This window comes from Sabethes cyaneus, chromosome 2 (assembly GCF_943734655.1).
Source record: "Sabethes cyaneus chromosome 2, idSabCyanKW18_F2, whole genome shotgun sequence".
In the NCBI taxonomy this organism is placed as follows: Eukaryota; Metazoa; Arthropoda; class Insecta; order Diptera; family Culicidae; genus Sabethes; species Sabethes cyaneus.
This window is the reverse complement of record NC_071354.1, coordinates 244968988-244988109: the sequence shown is the minus strand read 5'-3', so window position 1 is coordinate 244988109 and position 19122 is coordinate 244968988. Positions and strand designations below refer to the sequence as shown.

The 19122-nt window shown below is 38.8% G+C and overlaps 1 protein-coding gene across 1 annotated transcript in view; it reads left to right on the top strand.

The window, feature by feature from the left end:
• The window catches only part of LOC128736854 (uncharacterized), an 83433-nt gene that overhangs the window by 14912 nt on the left and 49399 nt on the right, over positions 1–19122 (top strand). The window contains exons 3-4 of the mRNA XM_053831352.1: positions 11862–11989; positions 12160–12302. Coding sequence (XP_053687327.1) covers positions 11862–11989; positions 12160–12302 — 271 coding nt within the window. The remainder of the gene's footprint in view (positions 1–11861; positions 11990–12159; positions 12303–19122) is intronic.

Genomic DNA, 19122 nt, shown 5'->3' with positions numbered 1-19122 from the left:
CATCACCTTTTGTGTCAAGTCTTCTCGTTTTTTCTGTAGTGTTTTACGTTTTTCTTTAGTCCGGTTTTTCCTGTTTTTCTTTTCTTCTTTTTTTCCTTTTCGATTTTCTTTTTTCGCTCTCGCTATTTCTATTTTTCTTTGATTCCTGTTCCGTATTGCATATCCCGTAATTCCCTAGTCTCGTTTTTCCTCTCATTATACTTTTCTCTGCCATTTTCCCCTCTCTCTATTCTTTTCTATTTTTTTCTGTTACGTTCTTCTTCCTCTCCCCGATGTGCTGATTTTCCTCTGTACCGTTTTTGTCTTTTTTCTTCCGTTTTTCCTCTTTTCCTGTCTAGTTTTTTATCATTTTCTGTCGACTTGGTTCTTTTTTTCGATCCCGGTTTTCGTATTTTGCCGCTTTTCAACACCTTCTATCCTGTTTTCCATTTCGGTCTGTTCTGTTCTTCCTCTTGCTTGTCCTGCTTTTCCTCCTTTTCTGTGTCGTTCTGTTTTACTTTTTACTGTTTTATGCCCGTTTTATAACGGCAGACTTTTTCATTTTTCCACTTTTTTCGGAACGATTTTTCTTCCACTTCACCATTTTTATGTGTTTTCTCATTTTCTATTCCTCATTTTGTAACAAGTGTTTTTTTTTTCTTTTCAATCCTCCTTCATTTTTTTTTTCTCCAGTTTATCCTCCTAGTCTTTCTCGTTTTCTTTATAGCTTTTCTTTTTTTTCTCATTTTTCATCTTTTCTCTTCTCTTCTCCGTCTTTTTCTGCTGTTTTCTTTTCCAATTTTTCTCTTTCTGTGTCCTTATTTGTTTTCTCTCTCGTGCATTTTCCTCTTTTTCTATCCCATACGTCCAGTTTTTGTTACCTTTTACTTCGTACTCTTTTTTCGTTTTCTACTCCTGCTATTTCCCAATATTTTCAACTTTTGAATTTGGTAAACATTCATTAGCTTTTCTCTGGAATTTTCACTTGTCACTTAAAATTGGGCTTAAAAATAGAAACGTTTTAACGGTTTAACGGAACGGCCTCCCAGTTGGCTTCGAGGTAAGACGCTGCTGGTCTAATAAGCCAGTCGTCGTATGTTCGAATCTCGGCTGGGAGAGGCTGTTAGAGTCAACCCAGCTAGCACTAACTCGTATATCAATGTCGCATCAAATACAATTTATTAGCATGTATATCTGTACGTAATGCTGATTTTTATCTTTTTATGCGTATGAAAATGCTAGCTGGGAATCGTAGGATCGTAACACTGACCGCGCACTGTCCCGTATTCTAACATCTGGTTGCGAAGTCTATCGTATAAAAAAAGAAGGTCAAATTTCGATGACGGAATTAGCACCCAGGCTTTGGAACTGTTTTAGCAAAGTCGGACTGAAAATTATACTTAAAGTTGGATTTAGTATTAAAGTTGAAATTAGACTTGAAATTAGCCTTAAAATTGAACTTAAAGTAGGAATAATAGTTTTTTTTGCATTTTTACAGATAGATTACTGATGGTTCGAGAAGAAAAACGTGCGAGAGACGTGCATAAAAACGGACGTGAATGGGAGGAAAAACGTGACAAAAAGAGAAAAGAAGGGGAAATGAAGAAAATGGGATAGAGAAAAGGAAGGGAAAACGAAACGAGAAGACTGGAGAGAAGAAGATGAAGATCCGAAGAGAAGAAAAGAAAACAGAACCCTAAACAAAACGAAGAAAATGAGGATTAACTGTGCAGAAAGGTGGGAAAAACGGGACAAAAAAGATGAAAATACGGGATAGAAAAAGAGGAAAAGAAAAGGAGAAAATGCGGGAGCAGAAGGATGGAGAAACGAAATCAGAAAAAGAGATGGTTGGAGAAACGAAATAAAAAAAGAACGAAAAAAATGGAGAAAGATATATAAACAGAAAACAAAAAGGATAAAACGGACAAGAAAAGAACTTAATAGAAAACGAGAAAAAACAGAGCAGATCAACAAAAACGAAAGACGAACAAATGAAAAACGGAATATAAAATGAGTTAAAAAGTAAAATAATAGGTAAGAAGAGAGAGAGAGAGAGAGAGAGAGAGAGAGAGAGAGAGAGAGATTCGCCATCCTACGATTACTACGTTTTACCGGGCCAAAACATTCTTCTAAAACGTCGGATGCCCCACCTTTTGTTTATGCCTGGACACGCTGCTAGTGTCAATGTATGGAGCAATTTCATATTGAATACTGAAGCGCACCATCGGAAATAGGACCTTTCAATCAAAAATCTAAATTCGCGAGTTTTCATTGACAAGGACATTATGCACAATTTTCTCTAATATGCTGTGTATTAAATTCATTCACTTTGTTGCTAATTTTTTTATGAAACCTTTAAAAGGCGAACCAGCCGCAGGCTGAAAACCTCTCTAATATAGAATTAAAAAAAATATGACACCTTTATTATACAACCCAAACCCAAAGTGAAACTCCGTTTCTTACAAATTATTTAATTTTAAATAGTATCTAGATTTGTTCCATGCTCCTTCAGTAACATGTAACAGTAACAGTTCAGTCCTTCAGTAAGTTCTGCTCACGGCATGTGTATATCGTAAAACTACAACACTGCACAATAAACTCCAAACTAATCAAATCTCATCCCGCCGGCGGCCGATGTGAGCGGGAGACAACGTGCCATGACCCGTAATCTGTCAACGCCACGGTTTGTGTTTTTGTTATCGTTTACGACTTTGTTCTGCGGTAGGTAGGTACCTACCAGACCAAGCTCGCTGCTGCTGCTGCTGTTGCTGGTGAACTGTAACCAGATGCCGTTTTAAAATTTCGGAAGTTTATTCCCTATGGAAATCAACTGGTTGGTATAGCTGAAACCGAAGGAGTTCTCGGAACACAATGAAGGCATTAAAACTTTACGACGTGCAACATAATTCTTTTGCAAGCTGTATCTGCAAGCGTCCGTGCTGTGCGAGTGAAAATAACTTTCATGGTGAAAACGTGCACCTTTGATCTCGGCGGGAAAGATAAACCGCTGTAAAGCGGCACGGGATTATGAGATTATACCTTACTGAAGATCACAGTGTCGATGTAACAGGTAATCTACAGTAGGTACACACTAAAACTCGAATAAACTCCCCATTTCGAGGTGTATTTGAATGTTCATCAGTAGTTTTCCGAAGAACGGATAATATGCTTAACGTCATGTAACCGTCTCAGGTGCTAACTTGATACATGTATGCCCGCATTTCTCGTTCAATTCTACAAAGTATCCTAAGCTTGAGCGGATAACTCCCCGACCAGTAGAAGCGAGTAAATTTTCCCTTTTGTTCCCCAAAAATAAAGAAAAATATATTAAGACTTCAACTTTCATATTCACAATATCCGGTTGCAATATTACTCCTACTCGGGAGAGGATATTAGCAAAACCGATCGGCACCTGCGACTTTTTGCCTTACACAATAAACATCCATTGCTGCCTTTATGATAGAGTGCGAGCAAGCAGCGTACGTTTTCTAGAAAGAAAAAAAAAACTTCGCATTGAAAGGCAAACTTTTCAACGCTAGAGCTACATGAAAGCTCAGTTTGATGTTCCCTAGTTGGTTGGAGGGTAGGTTGGTATCGAAACTGCCTTAAAGTGTGGATTATCTTTCAACGTGCTATCCACCCCCCACACATCCCACAGGAGAGAATCTAGTCGGGATAAAAGCCTTTAAAGTGTACGGAGTTAGGTTCATCCGATAATGTAATACCTATTGGGGGGGAGGTAAAGACGCATGGTCGTTTTGAATTTCCGGTGTAAGTCAATTTCAATGGAAAAGTTTATCAGATACATCCTCGCTCTGGCAACATTTTATGAAGTACAACATTGAGACCCAAATTATACGGTTGGGTTTCGCATACATCAACGCTTTTCTAATAAACCATCCATGCTGTTGTAGCTAAAAGCATGGAAATTTACCTGGTGGCAAACTTCAATCGAAATTCTGCGGTCAGGTGCTATTAAAATGCTTTTAAAATAACCATTCGCAGGCCTTAATATATCTGATTGAAAAGATCTCCTCAACAGCAGAGTAATGATATAGTGAATATATAAACCACCTCTACTCAACAAGTGGCTAATTACCTGGAAAAGTTTACCACGGATAATAGCCACCTCCAGCGCTTTAGAGAAAGTGTGATAACGTCCCCATATAAACTTTCCTTTCCTAGAAGGTGTAAAGGGCCAAACAGAATGCTGCGTCAACGCGTCCGTCAGCGTTATTTGGACAGTTGTCCCATGGGTTGACTGGCAAATTGACGCTGACAGATGCGTTTACGCAGCGTTCTGTTTGGCCTTTAAGATTTCTGTTAGTTTGTCGATCTCGGCAAACATAAGATTATATATTTGAGACACTGAAAACGGTAGAAATGAATAGGGAAAAGTAAACTGTAGAATCTTAAGCTTAGAATATTCAGAAATGGGGAACCTTCAAATGAGTATCTTTTGACCATACTTTCAACCGAAAACCCTTCTAAGGTAAAAGTAGGCTGACCAGACGTCCCAGATTCGGATAACTTCTCCTCGATGGTCAATCGTCCCTGAAAGTGTCCTGCATTGATTTTTCTTATCGTGCCGGTTAAATGTTAAAACGCTACAGATGAGACCGATTTTTTACTAGAAGTTTAGATACTGTCAGCTGTATCTAAATAAATTTGGGCCAGGTACTCTACCAGATCCGGTTTCCCCGGAACCAGATATTGCCGATAGCACAAGGTTTCGTAGGGAATTATCAGGCGGGCTTCATGCCCACACATCACATCTTTGTTAACTTCAAAGCAGCATACGATACAGTCAATGGTGACCAGTTAAGGCAGATAACGAACATGGTTACATAGGCGCCCTTGTCGTGTTCGAGCGGAAGGTGCGGACGATATTTGGCGGAGTGCAATCTGAAAGCAGAGAGTGGCGCAGGCGTTTGAATCACAAACTATGGGCAGTGCTTGGAGTAGGTATGGGCGAACGGCTCACGAGCCCTTCAAATGAACCGGTTTACAAGAAAGAGTATTCAAATGAACGGCTCTTCAAAAATAAACCACAGTTCTTGCAGCATACCCGAGGGTGACACGAAGACGAAGTCACACAAAAGAGCCGTTTTCCCACCTTTAGCTTGGAGAGGTTTTTATCGAACATCCGAGGGCTGGACCCCTCGTAAAGATGCCAGACAACAGTGCGACAAAAACCGTTCTGTTCAACAATCGCATCGGCACTAGAAGCAGAGGACCCAGCCAGCATTTTCATACGTATAAAAAAGGTAAAAATCAGCATTATGTACAGATATACATGTTAAATAAATCGTATTTCATGCGCAAAATTGGCATAACCGTACTATTTTGGAGGCGATATACGTGATTACGAATAATTTTAAGCGTTACGACTATATAAGTATTTATATACGATAATATCCGATTAAGCGCGAGTCGCTCCTTGCTACTCTACGATTTTGTGCTGAAAATCGTATGTATGTCAGTCATTATCATTATATACGTCAGAAAATCAACTTGATCCCACTTTATCCAGCTTTAGTTACGATTTCGAGTTTGTTAGGAGATATTTACGATAGTTTTCGTACATTGATATACGAGTTGGTGCTAGCTGGGGAGTCCGACGTGCAAGATGACTCGACCAGCTTGAAAGTGACTTGCGATTTCAGAGACGTGTTGTCTATAATAAAGTAAAATCCACAAAAATCAACCAAAGTTATAGGGTAAAAATTAAATTATATTAAAGCACAGCTGTAGGCTAAACTGTGCTCTAGAAGGAATGTACATTGAAGCAATACCCGATCAGGAGGGCATAACAAGATAACATCAAATTTATAACACATTCTGATATTTATAACACATTGTGTAACAAATCGGAAATAAACTGATCAGGAAGTGAAAACAAAAGTTTCAAGTTTGTAACATATTCTGATAGTTATAACTCATTGAGTTATATAGGACAAATAGGGCTTTGGCCACTACTAAAAATGTTACATATCATCACTGGTGTGCCCGGGAGACACAATGGGGAACGTGCCATACCTTTTATATAAAATGTAACGCAAATTTTATGTGTAATTTCAAATCTGATTTCAAGCCAAATTGTACATGCAATACCAGCCTAACTTCAAGTAAAATTTCAAGTACTATTTCAAGTCAAATTTCATGTTTTATTTGAATTCAATTTGAATTCTAAATTTAAGTCGAATTTAATGTCCCATTTCAAGTTTAAATTTTGGTCCAATATCAAATCCAATACCATGTCCATTTGACATGCAATTTGAAATGAAATTTCGTGTCTAATTTCAAGCGCAATTGCAATCTAAGTCCTATTTCATGTTCAGTTTCAGTGCATCAGAACGAAATAACGATTACATGTAGCGAATTCTTATATCTATCAATTTTGCATTAAGAAAATTTTGTCGTCAATTCTAGACTTCGTTTGTTTGTTTGGATAACAATTTTTTTAAGCATCCGACAACAGCAAGTGTAAGAAATTAAAACATAAACTATTGCAGTTAGAAATATACTCGCTGCAAAATGCCGCTCCTGTTAAGCCATCTTTTATGTATTTTCTGCACTTTATTAGGTTCTAACAACGAATTGAAAGGAACCTTTGTTTTAATAAACAAAAGAGTTATTTTTGAATTGTTGTGGAATCTTAAATATGAGCAAACTAAATTTTTTTTTCATTTAAAGCTACGACCATAGTATTATGATTAAAAAGAAAATATCTCAAACTTTTATTTTGTTGGTAGACGCTTGAAACAAAACGCAATCGAGCAAACACATTATGAAAAAAATAATTAACGATGAAATAAAATGTTTTAGTTTTTTTCTCGGTTTGCGACTTGTTTACAAAATTTAAAAGCAAGAAGTGTTGTCTCCAATTCTTTACCAACAAAACCTCGTATAATTGAGAAATATTTTCTTCCACGCATCACTAAAATCATTAGGTTCATAATTGTTTTTAATCTTTCCTGTGGTTGGTTCCTACCAAAATCAGCAATAACATCTATAGAATCAATACCAGAAATATAAAACTCACTTAAAAAAGTTTGAACGGCCAGGTTCCCTTCAATTTATTTTCTGGTATATTTGAAAGCACATCGTGCAACACTGTCAAAATGGTGCAACACTGATAAAACGGATTCGATTTCTTCTTCTTGATCACGGGCTCGTACCAAAAGAGATCTATTTATAGACAGCCCGAACAGCAAAAACTGACAACCCAAAATAAGCTACGGGTAAATCACATGAGCATTTAAACTACCTTAATCCAAGAGTAGTTTTGGTACAGTGGTTAAGACGATGGTATCGTGTGCGGTATGTCTTGAGTCCAATTCCGACTGAAAGCGTGCGGTTTTTGGAATTGAAAAAATGTAAAAATCTTTTTCTGTTGCTATTTGTAAATGTTCCCGATAAATAGTTGTACTATTTTTGACAATAGTCCGGGAAAATGTCGATATAGCAGACAGAGGTAAAGAAGTTTTTGCAATATTTTAACAAAATTATAACAAAATTTGTTAGAAATATGGTAACAAATTTAGATATAATTTTGTTCAAAACATAACAAACTTTGTTATATTTTCGCTAACACTGCTAACCAGGTTTGTTAGAATTTGAGTTATTTTAACCACTTGCAGTAGCTAATTTATAACAACCGTTGTTAGTAAAAAACCGGTCGAAAAATAACAGGATCAGTTATAATTTTGTTATGCCCTCCTGATCGGGTATACAGCCCTTTCTTGGAAAGCGTCGGGCAAAGAAGGGGTTTCAAGTTCATATCAAGTGGTCTCAAGTAAGTCAGCTGGCTTGGCTAGTTTATATGTTTATTTAAAAAAAAATCATCGGAATCTTGGTGGTCTTTATGGTATAAACACATATGACAGTAAATACATATAATAGTACAATTACAAATTTATCATCTACAAGAAAGTCGACATTAAATGTTATTAGCCGTCAAGTTGAAGTTGAACCAACAGCAGAATTCGTTGAACCGCATTGCCATAAAGCGGAGAGGGTCATACAGCTCGCAGTTTGCATTCCGTCCTTGCAGATGGAAAATACCAAGTTCTGAGGTGTCGTTCAGGAGCATACGAATTCAGTTGATTCGGAAGGTGTCTCCTAAAAGCATTCTGGTCAGGAACGTGGCTTGAGCGTTGGCACGTCGTCTTGCAAGAGTCTCCAAATTAAGCAAACGGTAGCATTCCTCATATGGCAGAAGGTTTCTGAAGTCACGCCATGGAAGACTGCGTAAAGAATACCGTAGGATTCTTTCTGTCCTGCTTCGATTCTAGCGATCCAAATTTGTTGATAAGGACATAAGGATAAGCACGTCGCAGATCTGAATTCCAAAACAGACCTTACAGTGATCGAAAATAGTACAGGAATCCTTAGCGATTTTAACAATAAATCCGGGTTGCTCATTGGCTCTGGATATAATATCGCTGTAGTTTATACGGGAAGTTAGTGCGCCATCCAGGAGGACACCAAGATTACGAGTTTGATAGACACGGTGTAACAAATGGCCATATTTTAGCTAAACGCTATAGCTTATTTTTACCGTGAAAGGAAAGGGCGAAGCACTTTGAGATGCTGGCATATAACTCGAGCACCAATCTTCAAATCTGTTTACAAGGCGTTGCAGTTCGATGCAGTCGGAGTCCATTTCAATTACCCTGAGGACTTTTACATCAACATCATAAAAAGACCGACAGCCAGGTGGCAGGAGCGCTTACAGTTCATTTATTAAAAGAGAAAAGAGCAATGGTCCAAGGTTGCTCCCTTGTGGTGCGTCAGAGATGGTGTAAAACGAGTTAGACAACTTGGACCCGATCACCACACTCACCCTACGGTGTGTTAGGTCCGAGTGTAGCAACTTGCAGACCGATGAGGAAACTGCTAGCTACCTCAGCCTAGCAAGGAGGACGCCGTGATCTTCCCGATCAAACGTTGCTTGCAGATTCGTTTACACTGCATCAATTTACACTTCTTTATTGATGTTGCACAGGCAGAATGAGACGCAATCGCCGACGAAATTTTGTTTCCAATTCATTTGTATCGCCTAAGCCAAGCAGAATTTCAAAGAGTTTTATATGAAACAATCGTAGACTTAATTATTGTCCAAAATATTGGTGAATTAAGCTTTGCCTTATGTTTTGTGTTAATACTGCTGTCGTTCATACCAAAACGAGCCTTTTTAGTAGCTCTGCTTCTTCAGCGACTGCTTGATTTTGTCAGCATGCAATTTGGACAGGAGGCACGTTAAGAGTTGCGTGTCACGTTGTCGCGCGGTACTTTATGCAATTGCCTGCAGACCAGTCTCTTTATCGGCTTGACATTTAAATTCTTGAACTGGCCAGTCACAAAGTGCCGCCGATTCTTGACTGTCAAACCAGGATCGCTGACCACAAATCTCACGAAAACAAATTTAATGTCTGTAATACGACTGAATGACTTATGATTTCAGCATTCAAGTGTATTTTTTATGAAAATACACCATGCATAACAATCATGATATCACGAATTTCTTGCGATATAAAAACAGCACACGATCATGAATTATTCATAACCTTTGGTTGCCTGACACAGTAGTTCTTTATGATTTCAGGATTTGATTCACGAAGCCGGAATCGGACCTGTTCCGTGACTACCCAGCCAGAAATGTATACGCCAAACTCTCGCACAGAAAGTTACCATGCAGCAATCTCGATAGCATACTTGAAGTTCAAAACGGAAATACCATGCTTGTTGGAACGAAATTCTAAAATCGTAGTTACACCTCGTTTTTTTTAATTTTATGAAAAATCGTTACTGTGAAACAAGTACTACTTTTAAAATGTATTTGACTATTGTAATACGAAGTGTATCTATTCAACAAACATGAAGTTTAGTCAGATTTCGAGTAATTTGAATAACATTTACCTATTAATTTTCATTTTGGGTTGAAAACACAACCGTTCGACCGACTGATTTTTTGGATGGAATTAATAAATAATAAATTAATAAATCGAAAGTTCGAGTCTCTTAGGTCGTCAGCACTTTTACCAAAATCCAAGTAGGAGTTGAGAGCCACTACTGGTGGATCGGAAAAACTTATTTGTTTTTTATAAAACGTATCAAGTACCAAGGCTTCAAATATCTCCACTCGCAAGCAAAGAAAAAATACTTAGCTAAATCACTTGCTAGGAAGTGTTTAGTTTAAGAGGCCTATTATGCGAACGACACCAGACGGAAATTCCGAGGCATAGCCTACCAGCCAGACTCGCACTTTAGCAGCAACAAAGTACAGGGTAACGATGACTTCTTCTAACGCTACAATTCTAGGCACACGCTTAAGCAACCTCTATGAGCTCGATCGCGCTCGGTTCCTCCTACTAAGAGATACTTGGTTTTAGACGTATTCACCACTAATCCAACCCGTATTATTATATTTCGCCGTATTTTCAAAACAAATATGTGAGTGATGTAAAACGCTGCTACAAATTTTCAACAAGTAATATCCTCCTGTTGATATCGTATTTGCCATATAACGAAAAATTACATCAAAACCGCCCTAAAATAACATTTGCACATAACTCAGCAACTATGCTTCGTAAGCAACCAAAGTTTTCGTTAGATCAAGCTGTCAAAGTAGTCACCCATCCATGCCAATGTAGAAAATTTACTCGGAATCTGCACCGATAAATTATTGAATCGCACTTTTCTATTCATTTTTTCTTTGCTGTCGCAGGACATCGAAAACTAACATAATTGCTCGAAAAAAGCTAGCATAGAGAGATAAAACTGCGGCTATAATGAAAATTTATGTCGCCGGACTCATATTTCAAATTCAAGATGGGAATCGTGCCTCAGCCTGGGTACGAGGTTAGTGGTTATAGCCTGACTACGGGACCGTAACACAAGTATCACGGCAATCACCGCTAGCCGGAAGTAACCTGGGGAATCGCTTCCGCAACTCTATCGGAAGCATGCCGCATCTGTTGTCCGTGCGAAGTTCAAAATTTCCACTAATGAACGAGCTGAATGTGAGAGCCAGCAAGGAATTACGGACATTAGACTACTAGGCTTGCAATAGTCCAGACGATAAAGAGGAATTAAGAAAACACGGAAGCGCTGTGGCGTTAAAGCCAGCTTAGTTAGTTTTTAGTGGAGCAGTGGTTGGTGGAATCAACTTTCCGGGCCTGCCGGGGATTGACACAATCAGTGATGGACAGATGATGACGAAAATTAAAAATAAAAATCAACTGAGTTCTAAAAGTAACTATTTTTACCAAAAAAATTATCTTCGTTTGATCCCTAAACATTAAACATCGCCAATTTCGTAAAGGTTAAGAAAACTTCTAAACATGTTTTTCTATATAAAACTCAAAAACAGTAAAATGCACTTCCACAAACATTTTTTTCTGCTTTCACCGAATCGAAATCCTTCCACGATCGCTAAAGTAAACGAATGAGTTGAAAATCAAGTTTTGATGCTAACAGTTCTTTTATGGTCCGGCAAAGTTTTGCGTGCAACAGAGTTTCTCGTGCATCCAGTGAAAGGGCATAATGGAAAAAATGTGCAATAATAAGCTACATTGTACTGCTTTTACATCCCGACAATGAGTTGCAGTCTTGCCTTCGCAAAGTGAGTTTTCTCTGTCACCGAACGAGAAACATATTCTACCACGAGGGGTAAATTGTGCGGTAATGTAGAATAAGTACACCCAGCACAGCACATTTAAACTTATATTTTCTTGTATTGCTGTGAGTTTTTCTATAGATTTCAGGTTCAAGATGACATTGAATCAATATCAACACATGACCTGCCAAACCCAATTACCTAAATTTCTCATTACCAATCATGTATACCAACAAGTATATCTTTCTCTCTTTTCCAGTTCGTTCCTGCCTTATTTACCAGCCGGCCAGAAAGTACAAAATGAACGCAAATCAAGCGGACAGCACGAAATCAGACTGAAACGGGATCTCAATCTGTACGATGACAATTTGGTGCCGGACCAGGACGGTAAGGAATTTAAGTGCTTTTTTCTGCTGCCGATACTCTTCGGAAGGAGCGCTCGAACAAAAAAAACATTAAATCATTCGTAGCCAAAGTGGGCCGCCGTACCGGTGCGGTGTCCTGGTCCCGATTGATTTGTCTTCTTTCTCTTGTTTTTTTTTCCTTTCTATTAGCAGGTCCAAATGTTGAATTTTTCAACCCAAAACTGCGTTCCGAGTTGGAAAAGAAAGACGCGGAAATCATCAAGAAGACGGGCCTAAAAGGTGCAGCTCCCGGAGGAGATTCCTGGGTTTGGTTGACGAGCCACTCTCGAATTCCGGTGAGCAAAGAAAAAAAAACGTTCAACATATTTAAACAGACGCTCTATCAGTATGAAGCAAAAAAGAAACACAAAATCAGCGCAATTCGTAACATAATTTTTGTCGGCCCTCCGGTCTTATCTTAATGAGATTGATACACCTCCAGCAGGTTTCTCGAGAAGTTCATTTGTGTCGGTATTATTCATGATCAGAAATCAGGCACGAATTACATTAATGAAATGTGTAATGAATATTCAGCAAAGCCACCGTCCGACCCCCCCTCTCCGCCCCGGGGTTGTCAACGCAAAGCGGAAAGCGGAAGAATAGTCTGTCACCGTCGTCGTCTTGCGTTTGCCAATCGGCGGAAAATAGCAGGAAAGGTTTGACCGTTAAAATACTATCGGCGAAAACCGAATTCGAGTTGTGCTTCTCGTTACTTTCTTGCCATAAAAGTTGATCCTTCGTTAGAAAGGCGCTCGACGGTGTGGTGACTGGTGTTTCTGCTCCAGTGTCCTGTTGCGAAAGGAGAGCGTTGCTAGGCAAAGTTTTTCTCCCCTGTGATGCGCCCGTATACTAATGGAATTTTATTCGATGAATATCAGCAACTAATACTGAGGGCAGAAGTTTTCTTTCTCGCTGCTGTCTAAATTATGTTTGATTCATTCCTAGGGAAATAAACACGCTTATTGAAGTTCCTACGCAAAAAAAAGCTCAGCTGATGGGAATATAAGAATATCCCCACGTGAACTAAGAGGAAAAGTCAGGCTCAGCAGGTACGTACACATGTACGACCGTACTAACGAGATTTATATTGTTCTATTGTTGGCATTTCTATCTTATCATGATATGATGAGCTAGATAGAGGTAACAAATGTTCACGTGGGAGAATATCCAATCGGGTTAGATAGTAACGTGCAAGCAATCACTTAGAATCCCCGTAACATTTGAAACGAACAAGAAGAACAGAAATGCTGACTTTCATTTCACTTAATTTCATTACGGTGGGTACCATTTGTGCTGGGTTCATTCAGTATGTAACGTTTTGTGTTTAAATTTTAAACAATAATCTGCAGTTCCGTTGGTGTCTCTTAAAATTTCCTATCTCTGTATACACTCTACCGAACAATTCCAAAACCTAGACTGCGGACAACTGTTCTTTGTTTGCTCTTCTGTGGTTTTACTGAACTGAAACCATTCTGCATCCAAGGAGAAGGCTAAAAGTATACAACGTACTTACCGCTTCAGTGCTACGATTTAAGCGTTCGCACGAAACATGTTTGGATTATTATAATAATCTTTGTTGGTGTACTTTTGTCTTTAAGAAGAAAAAAAAGTTAGAAGCTACCTACTTTATCTTGGTGTGCCCGTTGTTCATTGTCGCTTGTTGGTGAGAGAGCAATTGCCTATGCAAAAACTGCTCCATTATAAACAGCGGTAAAAACGAGCTAGAGGATTAATAATAAAGAAAACTCTGATATTATTGCTTTCATACTTTAATATGCATGTTTCAAAGTTTAAAATTAGCAGTTTAGCTTTACTTTCGACTGCTTGTTTTTGCTGCATCCACGGTGAACACCAGATGTCCGATCTGCCACGGAGTTTATTTCCCGAACCATTTTATTCGTCACGTTACAGTTGGCAATTACTCATCTAGTGAAAAATACGTCGGTAGCCTCGAATTGATCATTTCTTCTGCCTCTATCGTCAAAGTGAATAAACGTTCGTCATTCGCTATAAGCTGCTACCATTGAGGACTTGACGGAGTAAACCACTCGTTCCCACGAACCACCAATATGCGCTTACTAAGAGACGTAGGCTTATAGTCGTCCGTCGTAGACTCGTAAACAACACCAGATGAACAAATGGGAGTGAAGCCATTCGTGGAACCGTCGACTTTGTGTTCTTAATTTCGCTCCGGTCACTAATACTTCCTTGATTTCTCTGAGGCTGCTTAATTCTAGTTGCTTTCATGGGAACTGATCTATGCAAAAACGGTACTCTTATCGTTTCCTGACCATCACTCCGAAAATAGACAACTGATGACAATGCTTCCCAACTCTTGTCAACACATAGCTGTTTTTCAACATGTGGATAACGGCCAATAGTGACTCCTGGAAAGTAGTAAACGAGAAATCGAAAGCCTTGCTGCATGCCACATCTACGGATTTATCCGTAGTTCTACGGATTTAGGAATCTTCTACGGACCTACGGGTCAAGTGCTCGTATCTGCGGATTTTCATAAACTTCACGGCACAAAAAGACAACGAAAAACGACAAAAATACGACAGAAACAACATGAAAATACGATGCAAAGACGCCAAAACAGCGACAACAAAAACAAAAACATGACAAAAAGAGGTTCAAAGGGGCGACGAAATATACTCGAAACGACAATGAAAGAACGATGAACAGATAGTAAAAAGGTAACATTATTGTTGTGTTGACAACCAGCAGAATGACGAAAATTGACAAAAAAAATTATGAAGAGGCAAAAAACGGCGAAACGACGACAAAATACGATGGAAAGATAACAAAAACGAAGAAAAGATGATGAAAAGACGCTAAAATAGCAACAACAACAAAATCGTCAAAAACGGCACAAAGTAAGAACAACAATACGACAAAGAGATGACAAAAAGACGACGTATACGAATAGAAGAAAACAAAGAGAAGGTGTAAAGGTTCGATACAGCAATAAGATGACGAAATGACTATAAATATAAGTAGAAGAGTCAACGAAGAGACGATAAAATAATGGTAAAACAGGGACAACAATCAACTAAACCGCTACTAAAAGTGACAAAACACGCGAAAAAGACTAAAAGACAGTAAAAAGTCAGCTTTTTGTTGTCTTGATAGCAACCAGGGCGACGATGAAATTGCAAAAATAGACGAAAAAGCAACAAAAAAACGGCGAAGAGATGACAAAAAAAAGCAAAGAGAAGACGACCAAAAGATGCCAAAACAGTAACAAAAACAACGACAAAAAGGCGCCGAAAATGCCAAAAATAAAGCTCGAAAAAAACGACGGATGAAGTGACGACGGAAATAACAAAAAACACGATAAAAAATGTTTAAACAGCGTCAAAAACAAGACAAAAGCTAAAAAAAAACAATGAAAAAATGACAAATGCACGGCAGAAAACCGACAGCAAGATGACCAAAAGAGACTAAAACAGCGACGAAATTGGTCAAAAAACCAACAAAACAGAAAACACAACAAAAAAATCATTTAAAAAGCATAAAAAAACGACAAAGAACGACGAAACGACAGTAAAGAAAACAATGTTTTAGTTGCAAAAGTATATGCCAGAAGAGCATTGTGACGAAAAATGAAAACAGTTGAAAAAACGACAATGCCAAAATGAAGGGGCCAAAACGGCAACAAAAAAAGACGACAATAACGGTAAAAAGCCGTGACGAAAAGAGCAAAAATGGAGTCACGAAATGACGAACAGACGAACAGAAAATGTGACGTAAAGATACAGACAGAGAGATGACAAAAAGACGCCGAAACGTGTTGAAAAAACCACACAAAATTACTAAAAGACGACATAAGAACAACGGAAAGACAGCAAATAAACGACAAAAAGACGGCGAAAAGACAACGAAAAGACGACGAAAAAGTGATGACAAGTAGGCGAAAAACTGATGAAGATAAAAAACGAAAGACATCAAAAATACGATGAAAGGGTACCGAAAAATGCCAGGAAAATGACAAAAAACGTCAAAAACGACGAAAAGATTAAAAATAGTTGCAGAAAAGACTATGAGAAAACGATTAAACGACAAACACCGCAAGCAATGCAAAAACAGAAGGCCGAATCGCGAAAGGCCGAATCACGAATGGCCGAGTCACGAATGGCCTAATCACGAAAGGCCGAATTTTCCCGGAATGCCCAAATCAACAAAATTTTTATTGCTCATTTTGTTAGACCTTACACATTTTGAATGAATTTTTACATCTAGCTCTCTCCGCGAATTTGAAACATCCCCTCGAAAAACCTTTAAAATTTTCCCCTCTATTGCCTATTGTTCCACTAGCAGCTCTGTGATGATCAGCGTCAATGATATGTGAAGGAAAAATGCTTTTCGTAAAATTCTGTACCTTAGTTTCAGAAAAAAAGACATACACATGCGTCTTATTGTTTATTTTGGTAGATATAGTATAGATGATTGATAGTTGCTTCTTCCCCTAAGCGTGAATGATTTACGTTTATTATAGGGTGCGAGGCCTATTGATCTTGTTAGTAGCAAATATTTCCTAGATGATTTAGTGCGAGACGGCCGCAGGCCGTGAGTGTGCGCCGGTGACCCGCTGTCGGAAGCGCTGGCCACTGCGGGGGGTAGCCCCCTCGCAGAAACCACTTCTATTTAGATGTATGCATTTTTCTAGGTTTACTGACTAGTAGGGATTATCCCTTAGTTAAATCCGAACAAGCAGCAGCGAGTTAAGACAGCATATACCCAATTGTGCAGGCTGACGGCCGTCGATTATTTTCGGCCGAATATGACGTTCGGTCATTCGTGTTTCAGCCTTTTGTGATTCGGCCGTTTGTGATTCGGCCGTTCGTGATTCGATCATTAGATATATTATGCCATTTGTTATTTCGGCCATTTGTGTTTCGGCCATTCGTGGCTAATCCCGGAAAAACATAGATGACAGGAGAATGATAAAAGATCAATAACGAAAGTTGAGAGTAACCCAAAAACCATTTTTGTTGTATAATAGCTTATCAAGGGCTGGTACCGAATGGCTGAAACACAAATGGCCGAATCACGAATAGCCGAAATCCAAATGGCCGAATTTCAATAACAGTCACAGAAGGCCGAATCACGAAAGGCCGAAATTTTTCGGAATGCCTAAATAACTATTCAATAAAAAACCATGAATTGGCAATTAGTTAACAAATAACTTTAATCAAACAAAAAACAAACTACTACTATTAAACAAACAAAACATGCTTTACGAACGCCTTTGTTTAGCGCTTAATAAAAGCGCAACTGCGTCCACAAAATTTTTGCTGCTCATTTTGTGAGCATTAACACATTTCGAGTAGATTTTTTCGTCTATTTCTCGGCGCGAATTCGGAACATCCCCCTGAAGAATTCTAAGGATGTTCCCATCTATCGCCTTTTGCTCCACCCGCAGCTCAGTGATGATCGTGGTCATTGACAGGTGATGGAAACCAACAATGGTTGTCCATCGTTGATGCCATGCTTCCAAGCTGTTTGTGGTCCGCGGTAGCTTGTCAATGACGGGGGGGAGGCAGCCCCCCCGCAGAAACTACTACTATTTAGGTGCATGCGTTTTCCTAGGTTTACTGTCTATTAGGGATTATCCCTTAGTTAAGTCCGAACGAGCGGCAGCGAGTAAGGACAGCATGTACCCAAGGTTTGCGCAGGTTGAAGGCTATGAATATTTTCGGTCGAATATGACATTCGGCCATTCGTGTTTCGGCCATTTGTGATTCGGCCATTCGTGATTCCGCCTTTTGTGATTCGGCCATTCGTGATTCGGCCATTTGGTAAATTATGCCATTCGTTATTTCGGCCATTCGTGATTCGGCCATTTGTGTTTCGGCCATTCGTAGGTAATCCCTTATCAAGCACTTGTTCCACGAGTATTAGCTGTAAAATTGTTGAATAAGCTATTCATAAACAAAAATGTTTGTTGGAAAGCATCCTTAATAAAACATCAACATTTGACAAAATAGCGGTTGGTGATCATCTCATGCCTTTCAGATGCCGTATGACCGGTTCCGGGCCCGGGGAAGGTTTCTTTTCTGATTCAAGCACGGAACGCTTTTCGGAGAAACTTGTCCTGGATCTGAAATCGGCCATATGGCCTCTGAGAGACATGAGATGATCGCCAATTGCTGTTTTGTCGAGTGCTGATGGGTTTTGAAATGCGACACGAAATACTTTACTGATGCTGAAATGTCCCTTTATGGGAACCGGTTCCGGATTTATAGTGTCCGCCGGATTCGGATGGCGCGTACCACGGCTCGTAACTGCGGCAAAGTAACTGATATGTCCACAGCCTATGATATGTTTACAAAAATCAACAGATTTCAAACAAATTTTAAATATTTGGCAACTTTTTATCTAAACAAGCCATGTCTCGGTCACCCAACGAACTCCGGAATAACTCCGGGACCTTATGACATATGGCCATTATCTATAGATAGTATGAAAATAGAAAATATTTTCGGGAAAATTCCCAAATTTGGTGTAAAAATATTGAAAGATAAAAAAGTTGCGGCCATTTTAGTGAATTTTCCGGTGCTAAAAATGATGTAGACCTTAGAGGGGTTAATGTCAAATCTCAAATGTACATGAAATCGTTTAATTTAAAAAGCACTAATTTTCTTCAAAGACAATCTAAAACAATACCTATAAGGCAAATATGATAAAGAATGATCACACATTTAACGAAAAAACTCTAGGAAACAGGCAGTACACATCGATATTAATTTACACTTTACGGCAAAATGAACAAACAAATCTTAGCAAATCTGCAAATAAAGCACAAATGTCGGTTGATTTCTAATTTGTACTGAAATTTGATTAAATTTTGTTCCTTTATTAATTTTAAAACGAATGTGTAACCCTTTCTTCGGTGATAAAACTACGGATTTTCCTCAGCAAAGTTTGGCAACACTGGCCATCTCTTAATAGCTCCACGCACTCGATCGTGGTAAATTTGAATTGGGTTCCTGGTCCTTGCGGTATAGAGGGGAATGAATTTATGGATGAACTAGCAAGATGTGCTTCTAACTCTCCATTTATTATTGGTTCGTATCCATTCTGCGGACTCTCTGATTGAGTGCTGAAGAG